The 19,801-nt window shown below is 36.5% G+C and overlaps 1 protein-coding gene across 2 annotated transcripts in view; it reads right to left on the bottom strand.

The window, feature by feature from the left end:
- Positions 1–19,801, bottom strand: part of LOC576030 (phospholipid phosphatase 3) — a 43,056-nt gene that overhangs the window by 15,144 nt on the left and 8,111 nt on the right. For both annotated transcript variants that reach the window (XM_030992447.1, XM_030992446.1), the window contains exons 2-4: positions 11,527–11,687; positions 8,542–8,876; positions 7,675–7,732 (exon numbers count right to left, since the gene is read on the bottom strand). In XM_030992447.1, the coding sequence (XP_030848307.1) occupies positions 7,675–7,732; positions 8,542–8,876; positions 11,527–11,687 (554 nt within the window). The remainder of the gene's footprint in view (positions 1–7,674; positions 7,733–8,541; positions 8,877–11,526; positions 11,688–19,801) is intronic.

Raw genomic sequence — 19,801 nt, forward strand, 5'->3', positions numbered from 1 at the left:
CAAAGACAGGTAGTCTGTCTAAACAGGTCACTAAAGCAGATTTTAATAGCTGTCCATTTGCGATTTGATGGTAGCAATAGCTTGTGTATCACAGAAAGTAAATGAACCAGACTCTTGTGGTAAATACTGAATAACAATTAAATCACAAAATCCATGTTGGGTCTGCTTAGGTTGCTCAGAGTCATATTTTCTTGCAGAGTACATCAACAGAAGATGTACGATATACAGTGCGACCCAGAAAAAACGAAACCGAGAATTATCAATGTTTTATCAAAACTTAATCACAATTATAATTAATAAATGACACATATTTGTGTAAAGCTTAGCTCCTCCTCTTTCATTTGATGCAACTCATATGATGCATATTTCACGCATGAGTGATTAAAAGCAATTTGAAGGAAGGAAACCAAAAAGTCATTTGGCGGGTAGTATCTGAATTTCTAAGAAAAATTCACATTTCTAGAAAGTTCATTTTCTGCTCTTTCATATGACACCTCAATAAAAAAAAATGAGCCAGGAATAACAAAGTTCTGTTTGTTTAAAGTGATGCTTGCATTTCCATAATTTGATTTTTTTTAATTATTTTCTCGGTTTCGTTTTTTCTGGGTCGCATTGTATATATGAACTTCTAATTTTTTTTTAATCATCTTAAAAGGAGAATAATTTTTCACCATTGCTATCCAAGTAAATTTCTTTGCAAGAGAGTTTTAAAGAGGACAAGCACGATATAGCATGTCAGAGTCCTGTTGAGCTCCTTTAAGGTGTTGGGTGTACCGGTAGGCTTGATTCTGGCAGGAAGAATGAGTTACTAGATGGAGAGCTCCTGTAAGGTGTTGGGTGTAGCTAGGCTTGATTCTGGCAGGAAGAATGAGTTACTAGATGGAGAGTTCCTTTAAGGTGTTGGGTGTAGGCTAGGCTTGATTCTGGCAGGAAGAATGAGTTACTAGATGGAGAGCTCCTTTAAGGTGTTGGGTGTAGGCTAGGCTTGATTCTGGCAGGAAGAATGAGTTACTAGATGGAGAGCTCCTTTAAGGTGTTGGGTGTAGGCTAGGCTTGATTCTGGCAGGAAGAATGAGTTACTAGATGGAGAGCTCCTGTAAGGTGTTGGGTGTAGCTAGGCTTGATTCTGGCAGGAAGAATGAGTTACTAGATGGAGAGCTCCTTTAAGGTGTTGGGTGTAGGCTTGATTCTGGCAGGAAGAATGAGTTACTAGATGGAGAGCTCCTTTAAGGTGTTGGGTGTAGGCTTGATGCTGGCAGGAAGAATGAGTTACTAGATGGAGAGCTCCTTTAAGGTGTTGGGTGTAGCTAGGCTTGATTCTGGCAGGAAGAATGAGTTACTAGATGGAGAGCTCCTGTAAGGTGTTGGGTGTAGGCTAGGCTTGATGCTGGCAGGAAGAATGAGTTACTAGATGGAGAGCTCCTTTAAGGTGTTGGGTGTAGGCTTGATTCTGGCAGGAAGAATGAGTTACTAGATGGAGAGCTCCTTTAAGGTGTTGGGTGTAGCTAGGCTTGATTCTGGCAGGAAGAATGAGTTACTAGATGGAGAGCTCCTTTAAGGTGTTGGGTGTAGCTAGGCTTGATTCTGGCAGGAAGAATGAGTTACTAGATGGAGAGCTCCTTTAAGGTGTTGGGTGTAGCTAGGCTTGATTCTGGCAGGAAGAATGAGTTACTAGATGGAGAGCTCCTTTAAGGTGTTGGGTGTAGCTAGGCTTGATTCTGGCAGGAAGAATGAGTTACTAGATGGAGAGCTCCTGTAAGAGGTGCAAATCTAATTCGCACCTCACCAATCAGTAAGGCTTATCACATAAGGGCGACATGGCTCCTAGTTCAGGTAGCGGAAGACACGCCTGAATCACCAAAAACTTCTTCATGGTTACTGGGTGAAATGCTATGTTTGACTTAACAAGTTAACCAATCTTATAGAAACATAACATGAAATATTAGGGTATGTTTCCAGATGAGGCAGCGAACCAGCTCACATAGTACTCCGCAGAAACAAAATGAAGTAAGATGCACAGTAGACATCAACTTTTTAAAATATTTATGACATGCTGCCTCCTTGTATGAAAAAGGGGAAGAAAAAAATAGAGTGCACCAGTACTTTTATTCCAACAAAGTGGATATTCCCCCTTGGTCCTTTTAAAGTGCTTTCAATTTGATCATTTTGAAGTTGTCCTGTTCGAAACAGAACCTGATGAAGAACTGCCTGTACCCTTTGAAACCTCCTAACATGCACTATGCATTGAATCGTTTTGCTGCTGAAACGCTTTCTTGAAGCACTTTCTTGAAGCGTGGTCACCCCTGGACATTAGTATGTTAAACACTTGCGACACTTGAGAGGAAACAGGTTAATGATTTGGTCGTATGAGAGAACGGCCCTTCATTTAGAGTAAGTGGACTGGGATAGGGGTAATTAATAAACGGAAAGGGATGGGGTTGGAGATGTGTGATGGTATGTGAGAGGGGGTAATGGGAAGGGACAGTCATCCTTTCCTTCTGGGAGAGGGGTAATGTTAGGAGGGGTGGGGGTTATCTGTTTGTTGTGGTATGGGGAAGAGGGTAATAGGAAGGGGTCGGTTATAGTCATGTGTTGGAATTCTTTTAGTGACAATTATCCTTTCCTTTATAAGGTTTGGGAGGGGAGTAATCATAAAGGAGGGGGTGGAGGGGCCAGTGTTTGGTGGTTGTATGGGAGAGGGATAAAGGAGAGGGTGCAGTCAGTGTTGTGTGGTGCTATTTTTGTGTCAATCAACCTTTCTCTGGAATGATTTGGGAGAGGGGTAAAGGAGCAGGGTAAAAGAAGGGGTTGGGGTCAATGTTGCATATCAGTTATTCATTTATTGTTTGTGACAATCACACTTTTTTTCTTAGTGGTTCGGGGGAGGGTTAATGGGGGGGGGGGGGGCTGGTGTTGAGTTGTGCTATTTTTTGCGACAATCAACGTTTCCCCTCGCCAATCCATGACCATACACAGGAAACCACATCGTTGTGAATCACTACCTCCCAGTTAGCTGTGACATCTGTCAAATTGGCAACTTGGTGCAGCTGACAACATCTGCTATTATGAAGGACCAGTTTATTTTAAGATTATACTTGCAGCAACTGAAATCAATGACAATTCAAACCATATGAACTTTTTTTTCTCTTTCTAGGACTGCAAGTAACAGAGCTATGGGTCTCTCCGTCTTAAGTTGATTGGATGAATATGGTTTACTCACTGTTCAATATTGGGAAAATAGGAATACCTCCTAATCTTCCTTTTTCTTTTATTTACAATTAATAATTGTTTCCTTTTTGAGATTCACCTCTTCATTGAAACTTCTGTTCTGCTATATTTAGTGATCACAAAACAAAATAATGCAAATTCAACAAGTTAAGAATGACTTTTTGCAGCTCAATGGGGTATTACAGGAATTTAAGTCTATTTGTTTACAGTTAAAGCCTAATTATTGTCTTAGAACTTATAATAAAGACTTATATACTAAAATACATGTAGATCAAGGCCAAGAACTTCAATTACTTTCACAGTGATACCTTTTAATAAAATTTAACTATTATCTTAGAAACACCTGTGGACTAATAATACATCAAGGCCAATACCGGGTATCTATGACAGATAAAGGGAAAATTTGATCAATATCTCACAAGTGCAAGATATTGTCAAAATCGTTGCCAATCAGTTGTCAAAAAGTTTGCAAAGGTACTAAATCAACAGTACCTAATAATGTCACACTAAATTAAGAACGTGTGAAACTTCAAGAAGCAAGTGTAATTCCACCAGGGGGCAGGTTTAAAGCCTGTTAACTCTCTCCTGCCAACAACATCAAAATCATGGCCTTACAGCGAGGAAGTGCAGCATAATCTCAAAAACCAAAGGTAGAATTTAGCTGGTTACTTTCTTGACCTTGCATGATCCCTTTGAAGTCTCAGAAACTTTACCAACTTACCAAGGCACACTCATAAGCCCAAGACTAGTCAGCACTTTGACATCAGTTAAACTTATGACATGGTAGTTTCCTTTTAAAAACAACCACAGCAAAATAATAACTATTTTGTATATCAATTAATGGTAAGTGAGGTGAAAAAAACATTATAAGTCATTTTTCTTTAATTTTCAAATTGTTGACAGATGTTTGAACACTTTGTGGGACCGTCAAAAGGGGACTATTATCAAAATAGCATTAATTGAATAGCCAAGCCCAACTGCTCTGCTCTGCTCTGCTAAATTTGATATTCTTTCCCAGGGTCAGAAGTGCGGGTCCCCTTTTAAAAGGACAACTATTAGAGTGGAAATAAAGCGAAAAACAGAATAGGGTAAGAGGAGAGAAAAGGGAGATACATAAAATATAGCAAGATACAAAAGGGACAACTATTTGATGATGGTGAACAAAAAGGTTTGATTAAACATCTGTTACTACATGTGTGAGGCAAATATGGGTTCAGGAAAGATTTAAAGCTATTATCCATGTACATATACATATAAAGCCGCAATCTTCATTTCCTCCTATCTTTTTACATCATATGGTACAGAATAGTATGAAATGTAAATTAAAGGCTTTTCATATACTAGTTGACAACAATAACAACTTTTTTTTCTTCAAACTTAGAATTGTAGTTATTTAGATTATTACTACAATATGCTGTATAAAATACTTTTAATACTTCATAAATCATGGCCTGTTGTTTACAGGCTACCGAAGTATAGAAATATATTTTGTTTTCATGTTCTTCTGAAAATTACCTGTTACAAACAACTACACTTTTTTAAAAATAGAAAGAGGTACTGTCTTCTGGTGCATATCATCCAATTACCGGTGCACAATGTTTGACAAAAAAAATCAATACAAGTTAGATAATGGCTATTTTTCTTAAAGCACTTTCGTCAAGTATTTATATTTTTAATCTATCTTTTCACTCCCACATAAAAATACTTGAACCATGTCTCTCGGCAGTAATATCAATGAAATTTGTTTACAGTGGAAAACCTGGTTTGTTGTGTATATTGGACTTGTTTTTCTATCACACCAACCCTATATAGTCCTTTAAAAAAATTATTTTATGTGTATTTTTCAGCTGTAGTCAGGAATTTTAAAATACAGATGGAGCTGAGGAATGAACCGACCGATTAAGATTTTTTTCCAATTTTATATTGGAATATAATTTTATATTCAAGCCTACCTTAGCTTATTCTACAGACGGCATCAATATTCTCTCTGATCAAATTTTTGTTTTGTTCTTCACATTTGTTCTACCTAATGTTTCCTGTTTTTCTGTCTCATATCTTTCTGTTTGTTTTAATTCTCTGTCACATTCATTTTCTCTCTCCTAATATACTTCTATTGTGTATTTTATGCCTATGACCCTTAGCTGGAACAGTTTGCTGAAATTTTGAGAAAGGCATCCACATAAATAAAACTTACAAATGAACAGATTATTACATCAATCATAGCAGCTTTGTATGTGGTACTGCAATATATTTTAAAGAAAGATTGGTTGATTGACCACATCCAAGCCTAAATGAATATCCAACTCACATATAATAATGCACAATATCCTTCCATTATAACTGAAATATCTTAATGAGTTTTCCAGATATTACTCAATGAATGGTCAATCCATTAAAATCAGTTCAGGGTGAAATGCAACAGAAATTAGGCCACTAGATTGACTGGTCATGGTCGATGAATTCATTATGCACTTATTTTGTCAATAGTGGTATAAAAATGGTGGAAGAAAGACCCTTTGGTGTAATACAATCTACAGATCTCATTGTTTATGTCTTTCCTGGATTTTGCGGAGGAGTTGTTTTTACTTTAAAAATAATTATGGTTTTGTATGGTTGATATCTATCACTTTATTTTCTTTTCAAAATTGTTGTGAATTCTAAAATCCAATTACAACACAAAACCAAGATGAATGTATTGTTATACCATTAATTGCATGGGGCGATACACAATAATAAAAAAGATACATGAATCTTTACTCAAACTAAATCCAGTGTACTTAACTCTTTACTGGTCCCATTTGCAGGCCAAAAAATGAAAAGGTTAAATTCCAATGGCATTTGAAAGATAATACTAATTTAGAACTTCCCTAAAAAAAAGGGGGGGGGGGTTTGAAAATGTCTTTAAGTGGGAAAACATCGACTATTAGATGTCGAATCGACTTAAGAGCTACATGTATAGAGCCAGTAAGTAATAGTCTGATTTTCAGACCATTGTACCGAACGGTCGTACGTTTTATGCTGTGCAAAGATTCAATCAGTTTAATTTTGGCCATCACAAGAAGTGGGTTATTGATGTAGAAAAATGCTCATGTACCCTTTACAGCTCATTTTATGTATGTTATTACCAAAGAAGAAAAAAAGCCAGTCAGTTACTTAATAGTGTCTGACAGTGAAGTCTAGCAAGTAAACAGGTTTCCTTGCATAATTTGAATATTAGGACACTGCTAACGTTAACATTTCACAGATAGGACATACATGACATATTCATAATTTCTGCAAAGCTCTACAGAATTTGATGTTGGCTGCAAAAGGGACATAGTATCTTTGAGCAACGAATGGAACAACATTGGATTGCCAAAGTCAAATTTCAGCACACATAGTGTGCATATATAAAATACTCGATACATGGCAAATACAGAGCTAAATAATGATAAAATATAAATTCTAGGTTTTTTAATCATCATGTCCTTTGCGCTAAAATGTAATTGTATTAGTCATTCCATCTTATTTTGAAATTCTTAATCAACTTTCTGATCTGAAAATTTGTGTTCGGTAGCAACATGAAACACTGGAAAGCGAGATTTACTTCTTTTTCAAGAAAATTTTCCAATTAGTCTCTGGTGAAATGACTCACAGATGAAAGGAAAGAGTAACATCATATACAATTACTATCCATCTACCTCTCTTGTGTTTAGCCTTACTAGGCTCCCATTCAAAGCCATGTTCTCTAGGCAAACATTCATGCGTTTGTCAGGACCATCAGTTCCTCTAATAATTAAGCTCAAGGTATTCTAATCCAGCTTTCCTCAAATAAGAGTACCTCAAAACAAACAAAAAATGGTAAGACAACGGAAAAGCGGAAGGTAACAAGGAGACCCTGATAGTAATGAATCCTGACACTGTTTCATGACTTGGCACACAATAACGATTGGTCTATGTCTGGGGTAAATAGAAGACTTTGCAAATTATGAGGAGGGGGGATGACTTGCTCAAGGCTTCCAGAGTGAGTCACTGACTTGTTTACTAAGACGGGAACAGGAATCATTTATTGTGCTAATAATGATTCAAGTTATTAGGGGGAAAAAGCCCCCTGGACTAGAAATAAAACAGAAACATAGAAATAATCCAGTAACTTTATTCATCATCGGGAAGCACAATTAAGACGAGCCATGTCCTATCGCAAAAGTGAGAACTGATTTGAAACAGATGTTTGCTACATGATGTTCAAAGTATAAGCTTGTACATGGAACAGTGTAAAATGTGCAAATGGAAGGTATTATGTCCAATAACCACTGGTGCATTGTGTTGAAAGCTTTAGACCAGAAGAAAGCATGTAAAACATAGATAGTACAGTAAGAATGGACCCTCTTCTATTAAAAATGAATTATTATTAGGTTTAAGTCAATCCAAAGGATTCACATTCATTCAGGTCTGCTTCATACTTACCACTACAAAGAGCATGGTGTATACCGCAATGGCTGCATGGCCTGATGGGAAGGATCGTCTGAAAAAGGGAGTTATGAAAAAATACAAATCATTAATCACTAACAGGGAATCGCAAGTCTTGATATTTAGTCTACAGAAATACTGACAGTAGAAATTTATGAAAATATGAGAACCTGTATTTTTTTCTTTCTGGTAGAATATGACAGTTCCTGTCCGCAAATCAAAATGGTCTAACGATACTCCTGTTACGACTTATCCACACTGAAACACTTTGACGGTCACTTGAATGGTTATTGCCAGTGCTTCCGCCGTGCTAAAACCAAGCGTAGGTGAATTCTGGAAAAAATACACAAGAAACAAATCCTCCCAGACAAGGGTAAACAAATATTTTAATACGTAAGCTTTCTAACTGCAATATTGCTTTGGTCCACAGAAACCATCCATTGGATGTGGCAAGACCATATTTCACATAATTTGAAGCAAGAGATGAGGATCCCTGCCAAGTATCATTTTAATATATATAGTTTTATTTCCACATCTGATTTTAAAAAACACAAGTACAATTTATATGCATATATATACATTAACAAACGTTAAAATGAAACATCTTCAATTTAAATCATAATGTGGTGGGAAAAAACAAAGGCCTATGGCCTATCAAGGTTATTCCCAGAGATAATAAAGTTTACATAAAAGTTTGTTAAATGTACTAAAAATGAGATACAAATACAGAGATTAAAATAACACAAAGCATCAATATACAGAATTAAACCAGACAAAGCCATTACAACAACAACAAAAGAAAAGGAAAGGCATTCATGTAAAAAATACAAAAAATATTTAAAAAATCCTGATCGTCGGTCTCACCTTGCTTCTAGCATCCTCTTTGGATCCTCCGGCATGCACACATCATCCGTGATGTACATTTGATGAGCTCCCTCAGAACACGTCAGGTTGTCAAAGTCTGGCTGGCAGATATCCAGGAAGTGAGGTCGCAGGCGACCGACTACATTCTTTGTGATGTCAAAGGTCGTCATGGTAACCAGGAGACCGAAGAAGAAGACTGCGGTGTAACGGACGATCTGGTAGAGGAGGGGTGGGATGACGACGCCACCGCAGCATCGGTTGTAGGTGTCTGGAGATAGGTAGTCAAGGTCCTGGCGCTTCCGGTAGGCAAAGATGACAATTTCAGTTGTGACCATCTACAGGAGGCAAAGGAAGAGAAATAATCCTTGATTAAAAAAAACTTTGATACAAGAACTAGGGGATTATGGATGAATACTTTAACCCAGTAGCACTCAACATAGCACTATTTCACCACCAGTGCTTCCACCAAAACATTATTGTGGCTGACAAGTTGACCTGATATTATCTACATCAGCATGATTATCTTTATATCAATTTTATAACGCAGCCCTTACTAGACATCATACAGAGTGAAAATGTATCTGAATAGTTTTATTTGCCCAATCCAAAAAAGGAAGAGTTTGAAGAGCCTGAATTGCTGGCTGACATCTCACCATCTACCTTAGATCATAATTGTCTGTTGACAGCCAGACAGTATTGATAATAAGGTATTCATATAGCGCATTTTGTATGTACTTGTTCAAATGTACTTTAAAATTGTTTTATTAACAAAAGAGAAGGGTTTTGAGATATTTTCTGAAAGTATTTAGAGCTTGCTGATTGCTTTGAAATATGTTTTTACAGTTTGGGAGCAACAGTTGTAAATGATCTGTCACAGAGTGTGAAAATTATCTTGGGAGATGGAAGGTTCAGAGTGATACCATTTTACACGTATACCTAACACCCTTCTGGTTGTTACTAGATATGTACTTCTCAAATGATGATCCCTTCTGACTGAGCAGCTTATGTTCTTGTCACATAGTACATTAGTTCATCTTTTAAGAGCTAGAAGGGCATGAACTCAATCTTAAATTGTTTTGGCTCAAAGCAGAAAATATGCTAAGACTGTTTTACATAGGACTTTCAAAATGAGATGTACTTCAATTCAAAACAGTTTCTGGACACTACGTTCAGAAACTTGGTGAAGAAAGTTCAGAAATGGTGGAGTAGCAGCAATGAATCATCGCTGACCGACACTTGTCCCTTCATCTCAAGAAGTCATTAACTATGCCAAGGACTGAGAAGAAGTGAGTGAGTTAGAGAGAGAGAGAGGGAGAGAGAGAGGGAGACAGAGAGAGAGAGAAAGAGAGAGAGGGGGGAAACAGAGAGAGAAAGAGAGAGAAACAAAGAGAGAAACAAAGAGAAAAAGAGAGAGAAAGAGAGAGAAAGAGAGAAAAAGAGAGAGAAAGAGAGAGAGAAAGAGAGAGAGAGAAGTACATGTAAGTGCTAATGTGCATTCATAAACACACACAAACAACTTGCCCTGCAGACATATCTACTTTCAAGATTCACGTGACAAGAATCTTTCGCCCATGGCTCCATAGGAGAGGTCAAGCACTTGCATAATGATGATTCACTTTCTAATCCTGTTTCTTTCTTTATTTCTTTGTCCCCTCTTTATCTTCTCTTCCTTTTTCTTTCCATTTCCCTTCCTCCTTTAAATCAAGATTGTTCTTATTTCTTTTTATTCACCAAAGTCTTTCCTGCAGCAACATAAGATTTCTAGAGTCCTGGGCCCTGTATTACAAATTGATTCAAATCAGTGGCTGCTTAAAAGACAGGTCCCTGAAATTTATTTGCAAACTATAGTAAACCTCATACAATCGGTTGTGCGAAGTTGTGACTGTCCGTAGGGTAAACAAAAATATTTTGTGCCAGCACATTTAGTACTTCTCTGTAGCTTTTGGTTCATAATTAAAGGGCAACATAACCTCTTTAAATGGACAGAAACATTCTTCATTACTGCATCCTTAATTCAGTACTCCTTCATTTATAATTGAAGTTTGCAACAAATGAGCAAGAAGCTTGATTGAAATTTGGTAGTACTGACAACCTTTAGATGAACTAGACAGGTACATTGAAAGTCATTAGTCATACTGAAAGCTGCACAACTGATGATGTCAACAAAGATTTTTATGTTAATAACATTATTTTGAGGTTTATTACAGGATGGCATCAACCAGGAAGGGGCTGGAGGGCACAAAATACCACATATCCTAGTAAGTTTCATATCTGTAATGGATTATATTGATTGAGTGTCATTTCTAATGCAACCTGTTTGACAATGTCATCCCTGTTCCTTTTATAGAGTTCTTGATATTTTTGTTATCATTAAATGGTGGTTCCATTTATAGCTTCCATTTAGAAGGAAAAAATAGGTTGAATCAATCAAAAATAGAGATCTTAAATTGACAGTAAAGTTTAATGAACCTTTATTCAAAAGCACTGGAAAATATTTCAAGGACAATTTTCAAAGACAAAGACTACTGGTCCAGTAGTTTACAGTAATAACTGGAAGTATATTTCTTTGTTTGATATTTTAGTTTTAACAGGCATTTTCCATTCACCATACTTGATATCTCAGGTTCTGGATTGAACAAAATTAATGGGACTTAATAATTACCAGTACTTACAAAAAATTATATATATATTTGACAATTTTAGGGGAAAAAAGCGATTCCAAATTGTTACTGAAATGTTTAGTGTTTCCTTTTGTCCTGAACATCCCTGAACCTTTACCCAACTTTGGATATCATAACCTAAGGGTAAGCTCTCTAAATTACATCTAGAATTTCTTTAATATCACAAAAAACCCTACACTTTACCAAACAATCCGTCATCTGATCCAAATTGCATGGGGTATTTGAGCACAAAATCCATCATATGTCTTGTAATGAATAATGCTCTGGGCAAAGTAGCATCAATTACATTGCATTCTATACTTACAATAACAAGATAGAGACCGATTCCCACTGCATAAAGAACGGTGGATGGGACCGTGGAGTCTTTGTAAGGGTAAGATATCGTCTCATCGCTGCAGAAGAAACCTCGCTGAAACACGGGCAGATCAAAGCCAGGCAGACGGAAAAGCAGCGCTGGAAGGACCACTGAAAAAAAGAAAATGAGAAGAGAAGAGAAAATAAATGAAATGCATGTGAGAGTCAATATTTGAGAAAAATTGTAAATAAATATCTACTTCTCTCAATCAATATCATAATTTGATCGCAAAAGCAAAATTGCTGAATAATCAAAGAATACACTGTATCTGAAAAACTCTAGCCTTAATGTACATCATTTACATCTTTCAGATCTTTTCTCTTTTTTCTGAATGTAGGTTTATTCATAATAATAATAATAATAATAACTAGACATATAATACTTGTTTGGAACAAGTATAGGTGGGCTGGTCAACTAAAATTTGACACAAAATACAGAAAAAATAAAAGCGAGATACTGCTAAAAAACAATGTCATGTAGATTAATGATGTGAACGAAATTCACCTTCCATAGGCATAACACGCAACTTAAGAAATTTCTGATATGTGCCCTTTAATCGTATCTTTCACTATAATGACGTGATCAAAATGAAAAATGGTGATAACTGAGCTTGTAGAGAATTGTCTTAGCTACAACATATCGAAATTTGGAAGAAAATTGATCAATATTTACAGAGATACAATCAATTTCCCATAAATATACTGACGTCATAATATGCAAATTCGTATTTTGAGTTCCAAGGCCATTATGATGATGTCACGATACACTTAATGGCCAAATCAGGCATGGAATCATATTTCCGACTCATACTCTATCTAACTATGAAAAAAAATTGAAGGTCACGGTTCATTCCAAAGAGCTAGAATGGATTTTGTATAGGCATGTTTTTGCCCATATATGCTATGTATTAAAAGAGCTCGCGCGCACGGACATTTATCTTGAATTGACGCTCATCTTTTTATTAATGTTCATAAAGAGATGAACATGGTATTAAATTGTTCGAAAAAATATAAGAAATATCATGAAAGAAAAAAATGGCGATTCTATGTTGTGTAATGGTGTAACGCGCGAAAACGTGCGCGCGATTTTTTTATAAAATGCTTAAAATGACCTGAAACGTATGCAAAATAAATTTGAGACGATTTTGAGCATTTAAAAAATTTGCGCGCGCACCGATGCGCGGACGTACGCGCACGCGCACGTTTTTTGACCTAAAATTGACCAGACTGATATTGACCTTGATCATGATAAATATGAATGAGAAATGAATTTTGGTTATGAAGATATGATCATGAGTTAATTTTCACAAAATGGCGCCTAGATGAGTCATCAGTCAAGGTCAGGGTTGAAAACATTACTTTGCTTTGTTCATATGCCATTTTCAAGTTATCTTGTTAACAAAAAAGTGGGTAGAATTAAGAAAAATAAATAAATAAATAAATATTAAATAAAGGCGATTTTAACAAAAATATAAGGTGGTCTGTATTAGATACAGCCCACCTGATAATAATAATAATAATAATAATAATAATAGCCTAATAGTCCACTCCAAATTTTATTAAACCGAAACGGAAATTCTTTTTGCCCAATTGATCGTGAGCCCGGCAGCCCCTGAGCAGCGCCAGATCAACGTTGCTCTATCCCTTATTGTTGAACGCCAAACAAGGTAGCAACGACTCCCATCTTTTAACGTCTTTTTGGTATGACGCGGCCGGGGTTCGAACCCACGACCTCCCGGTTGTGAGGCGGACGCTCTACTGACTGAGCCAACACTCCGGTACATGTATCATACAAAGGGAAAGAAAAATTCTAACTCTTCCTCCCTTTCTACTCTACCGTATATTTCTTTATCACATTCTAATATCTTTCTGTCTTAATTTGATCACTCCTTTCTCTGCCTCTTTCATGCTCATTCTTCTTTCTCTTTCCCACCTCCCATCTCTATTGATTTCCCTGCCCCCTTCCCCCCCCCCCCCTCTTCTCTCTCTCTCTCTCTTTTTATCAGACTCTCTCTTTCTTTCTGTTGTTCTCACCCATTCACCCGTCCCTTCCCCCCCCCCCCATTTTCTTCTCTGTCTCTCTCTTTCCCTCCCTCCCTTCCTTCCTCCTTCCCTCCCTCCTCCCCTCCCTCTCCACTGCCTCCATCCTTTGTCCATCCCAAATTCAAAGATCCACCTCTGACGATCCTACCTCCTTAGAGTCCTCACCCAGAACATCTCAGGCCACCGTTCATCACACTTGACTCACCGGTACACCTGGGAGCTGATAATCTCATCATCAAATACCCTCAAACCCTCTTTGCAATCAAATCACCATTACATGTAGGCCATGTCCAGACATGATACAGCAGGGGGAAATTACACTGGGGCTCTGGGCCAATCTGCCCCCAAAATGCCAAAAAGAAACCCCGAAAGTCATAAAAGAGCCCCCCTAAAATTTGCAAAGAGTTCAATGCAAAACAAATTAAAGAGTGTTAATTTCATTCAAGCAAGCTTGAAAAGTAGCCCTCCAAATTTTTAAATATTTCCCCCCTGTGATGCAGAGAAAGTACATGCACCCATAAAACTGCAGCGGGGTAAACATGAGAACTACATGTGTACTTTTTATTGTAGCACCATTTTTCGAACTGCAGTCTAAAATCTTATGGACATAATAGCAATGTTCGTGTACTGTACATTCACAACCCCGATAACATTTCGCAATCTTTTGAGGATCTACAGTACAGCGCCAAAATCCATTGTGGAGGATCTACATCTACATGTATGCCACCATCAACTCCTCACTCGGGTTCCGTATTTGAAGGAGATTGTTGGATCACAACGTTATGTGTGAACAGGGCATTTACATTTGATCCTCTTTCTCCCTCCCGAGCGATCACCTGAACTCACTCAACGATCCCTAACCCATTTGTTGAATGCACTTTTACAAGTCTTAAGGCAAATATTTGGAATATTAGGCATTGCCCTAGTAATATTGATTCCAAATCACACTTGAATTTTAAACCTGTCTTGAAATGAATCGAGCTGCATTTTAGAAAAATCCTGAAGCTTTGCATCATTTTGAAGGTCAGCTGACAACACAAGAACTATTAGGTTATATATGATAGGACTTAATAGAAAGGGAAAGGAAAACAGCATTACAAGCAAGTTGTAATTGTAAGCCTCTATACATTTTACGAAATGAAAGAAAAAAAGAGCAATAGCCAATAGCCAAATAATTGCCATCAGATTATTTCAACTTCAAACACATGACTACTGTATGTCACTGTGGATTATTACACAAAAAATCACGCCATCTCTATATCCAAAGGTTGATTTTGTGTCATGTGACATTACACAACGACATTCATCCATATATTAATCAAAAATCTCTCAGTGCGACTATGACTAATGGTAGTGATACATGTAAGAAAGAACTATTACCTAGTCATTGGTAATATCGAGAGATTCCTCATATTTTAATGAAATATGTGAAATCAATGACATTCGTGGTAAGGGACACATCGTACAGAATCACCTCATATCACTTTTTTTTCCTACAGAGAAATATTTATCTCTTTTTTGTATGAAAGGGGTAGCGAGGTGTGCAGCCTGCAATCCCTGATCGATGGATAATCCCTTTCTGCTTGGTGTAGATTTCCGACCATATAGATCTGACTCATAAATTGCTATGATTAAATTATGGACTATATTTAGTCATTTTCTAATATTTACCCTTTCCCGTCCATCGAAGGGGTGAGTGTTTGAAGAGTATTCTGGGTGGCAGGGGAATGGAAGTTGAATTATTTTCTTAATGAAAGATATCTGCAAGTACATGTCAAAGTGATTTCTTGATGCTTAAAGGGAATAGTCAGTGGTGATAAAGGTCGTAGGTTTGGTAAAAATGGGTTTTTCTTCTTCTAGATTCTCCTACATGTAGGTATGACACAAAATTTATGATTTTTGTTGTCCTTCAAGATGACAGGGTTATTAGTCTGGCCGAATAAATATGTTTTCCATTTAAATACAATGGTATCTTCTCAGTCTTCCAATCTGAATTTTATCAACTTTTAGTACAATCTACTCCAAAAATTGTATATTCAGAAATCTATCTATTAGATGCCATAGAGTGTCATATTTCAAAGACTCAGTCATAACACAAGGAATTCATTGGTGATGAATAAAGTATTAAAAACCTACAATGCCCAGTGTATCCTCAAAAATAAAAATATAGATATTTAACTTTTTGACCCCTTTAATTTTAACCTACACGGTGCACTACTCTCTAAAAAAAAATCGAGTGATCACAGACGTCACTCCTCTGGAAAGTGAAAATGTAGTGAAAATAGAGGGAACTTTCACTCTTTTCTTCTTAGAGAGCACTCTAAGTACACTAAACATGTAATGCTATTACCGGTACACGTACATTGTAGATTAGATGATGGGATGTAATGGAGTGGAACATTCTGTTCATTAACTTCAGCCCTCTGGGGGAGCCATGTTCTGATTGGCCCGATTGGAGAAGCTAATCATATACGTCATAAACGGGAGCAAGAAGGAAAGACTTTTCCTTCCTTGAGGGAATCACATTTCCAATATAATTTCCCAAATTTACTTGGCGCAGGCAATATCAATAATCTTATGTTATATCATGTTCTGAATTGCATTAGTAAGAGATAGCCCAGTTTTTAAAAGAAGTTCCTCTCTGCAATTACATGATGTAGAAAGATGATGAAAGGTTCTTAAGAAATATTTAAAAAATACAAGTTGAAGAATGTTTTACTTTGTCGAATATATGTTAAACTTACTAAGGATAAATCTTTCCTTCCATAAGTGCTAAACACTCAACTTTTTAAATGCACATTAAAGATGGCGACATGTACATGTACATGTAGCTTCAGAGAACCACATTTTTATTAAACATAATCTTCACCTACATGAATCACATGTACATGTACATGTACAACTCTTACGTCTCCATTACCATACATTGTCTAAAATTCTGTTTCATATACATCTTAAGTAAAGTAAATTATCAATAGTCCTTCATTCCAAATTACTATTGTCATTGTTTTGTTTTTCTTGAAAAAGTAAAAAAAAGATAGCACAATCCGGGCCTTAGAGGTAGATGTACATGTACATGTAGATGTTGTATTTTTCAGCTATAAAAGCTTGCTCCAAATATTTGTTACCACTTCTATTAAAGGTAAAGACCAGTTCTGGTCATGCGATTACATTGTGAAAGAAACATTGTGGAATCGATCAGAAAAGGTTGATCATCTAGCATATACATGTAAGTATTGGTGCGTACTGCAAGATTCTGGAATCATCAAAATGATAAGAAATTTGGCCCAGTCTCTGTAAAGTTACAAGCACTGTACACAGAAAGATGTATATGGGACTACGCGACAAGTGCGCAACACGTGCACGATATCTATCAGGTCCTAATAATTTACCAAATATATCACTTAGTAGGCGGTTTTTCAGCAAAATTTGTATCATCACATATTAGTCAAAACATATTCTTTCACATGATTGGTAATAAGAGCTTCCATTTTATTTTTGAGAGGGGGGCGTTTCCAAAACTGGTCTTTACCTTTAATAAGAGGAAAAGTATGGAATAACTGCATACTTTAAATACATGAGAGCTAATTTTGGTACGATGTCAACGCAATTATTCCCTGGAGTGTTTTCACATCTTGGTCAGATAAGGATACAATTTAATAAATATATACACTGTAACATTCATATTTCTTTATTCTGGTATTTAAATGATACTTGTAATTAGCATTACATCATCACCTGCAACTATTGTTATACTTTGTATAAAGATCTGTTCAACACTTCCCTACCCATCCCCACTTTGAGTACGAATGTCCACTAAAAACAATGTTAAAATTGATCTGTGTTTAATTTTGTATTTGTTTGTTCTGTTCATTAACTTCATTTGTTTGTTAGCTTTGTTCATTTATTTTCTTATTCTATTGATTCTTTGTCTCAAAGACCACTTTCAAAGTCCTACATTTACAACAACATGTACATGTAAATGCCTAATTAAATAAATGTCTTTCTTATAATAAGACAAAGACAGAGTCCCTTTATACAAAATAATCAACTCATAGAAAATGTTGAATGACCTCAAAGCAAGGTTTGTGATCATTCCACAATGGATTGATGCTGTTAAAAGCCTCGTAAAGATCCCTTCTTGAAATTTGAACACCTCCTCTTGGGTGTAATCTTGTTAAGAGCATGCGCATCCTCGCTTACAATTGGATTACACCATCAGCATTTTACTTCAAAGAGGGAGTAGGTACATCAGGACAACAACCTATGGTATGGTGCTTTACTACATTACATGCATCAATGGTAGAGACCATACAATGCAGAGAATAGGTTTTGTGTAACACTCTAAAATGTAATCAAACATTTCTGGTTCCTATTTCTTTCATGACATTTTAGTTATTTTTTATTCATTGTTTAGTTTTAGTCTTTCCTTGTATTATCGTTAAATTGTATTCAATATTTTTAGGATGAAGGCAAACAAAAGCATATTTGCATTCATAAACTGGAGATGCATATCAAATTGAATTGAACTGATGGTCATCTATTCAAATGAGATTGTGCAACCATTTAATAAAATTTAATAAGATAAATTTTGATTATTACTTACAAGGGAATCTGGAATTGCAGAACCAAATAATATCACACTGCATACTGGAACTTGGTGGTCCCTATACATATAGATATTAACCCTATACATGTAGGAGTTACAGATGAAAGCATGCAATATCTGACTTTTAATGGTTACATGTAGATCATAAAAACAACACAACACACACCTTCAACTAAAACTAGTAGTTTTTTCCAGCATGGAGTAATAAAAATAGCTCAATGATTTGGCAAACACAAAGGATTTCACCTCTCATAAAAGTACACACAGCCAAGTACATGTATGAGGCTGTACTATTCTATTTCTATTTTTATTTACATGTGACAATAGGGCATTTCCAGTGACTCATCAAAGTGTCAATTATCTTGTGAGTGTTATCCATGCAGAAAATTGACCAATCAGTCATAACCGTGGCGTTATTGCTGTTGTTTCTAGAGTGTCCATAAAGACCTTAGAGCCTCATTAGCTGATCCCCAGGACCCTGATATATCCTCATCCTGTGCATGGCGTGCGCACATTTTGTAATTGAAAAAAAAAGAAGGGCAATGTAGAATTGCATCCCAAAATACTTAATGAGGGAGGCTTCTCTTGTCCTCATTATCTCAAAAGAATTGGTATTTGTTTTGCATCATGAGTACCCCTCATTGCCATAGAAACCTTGATGTCATGGGTATTTATACAAACACATTCATTATGAGATAATCCTTCATGCTACAGGAACAAGAGTCCATACATTTGTGTTCAAATGTGGAACTGATTAACATTTCTTTAGTAGATGTTTTCTTTGGTTGAATTTTTACGAATTAAAGGGGAAAAAATGTATGACTTGAAACATTTTAAGCAAAGTGCATCATGTAAATGCACTTGCAGTTTGTGTTGCAGTTTGTGTAGCATGTTATGAGAACAGTTTGTATTTTTGTGACTTATCTCATAATGAGTATTTGTTTGTATGAATGCCCATGACGTCATGGTTTCCATGGCAATGAGAAGTACTCTCCTGAGGCAAAACAAATACAACGATAGCCTTGAAAGTTGCAGGAGTGAGTAGGCATTAAGAGCACATTACCCCCATCATCATCATCATTTTCATCAATGTCTTCATTAGACAGATGGCAGACCTATACCATTAGGATTCCTAACACAGGCATAATGACAGTGATGCGACATTTGCTCCAAAGACACTTGCTCTCTCGCTCCAGGCTTCGTTTCATCAAAAGATGAGGTTGGCAGGCATCCATACAAACCTTTTACAGGGGTTCATTATTGAAATTGTTATACTCTTTTCACACTGGTTTTGCTTAACCCCGTACTTTGCTTACCCCCGTACTATCCTTAACCCGGACTATTTTTTTGGCTTTTCACACACGCTGTTTTTAGTCGCGTCGCGTACTAGCGCCTATTCCGGAATAAGAAAAGTCACGCTGTTCTCACTGCAATTCGTTAACCCCGGATATCGTGAATGTTATGATTGGACATATTTCGCATCTGGCCAGCTGCGATACGCTCCATTACGTAGTACCGGACTATTTTTCGTTTCTGTTCTCATTCATTTGCTTGGCACCGCAATTGCGGGGTT

Source organism: Strongylocentrotus purpuratus, unplaced genomic scaffold (genome assembly GCF_000002235.5).
Source record: "Strongylocentrotus purpuratus isolate Spur 01 unplaced genomic scaffold, Spur_5.0 spur5_scaffold_2, whole genome shotgun sequence".
NCBI classification, from domain to species: Eukaryota; Metazoa; Echinodermata; class Echinoidea; order Camarodonta; family Strongylocentrotidae; genus Strongylocentrotus; species Strongylocentrotus purpuratus.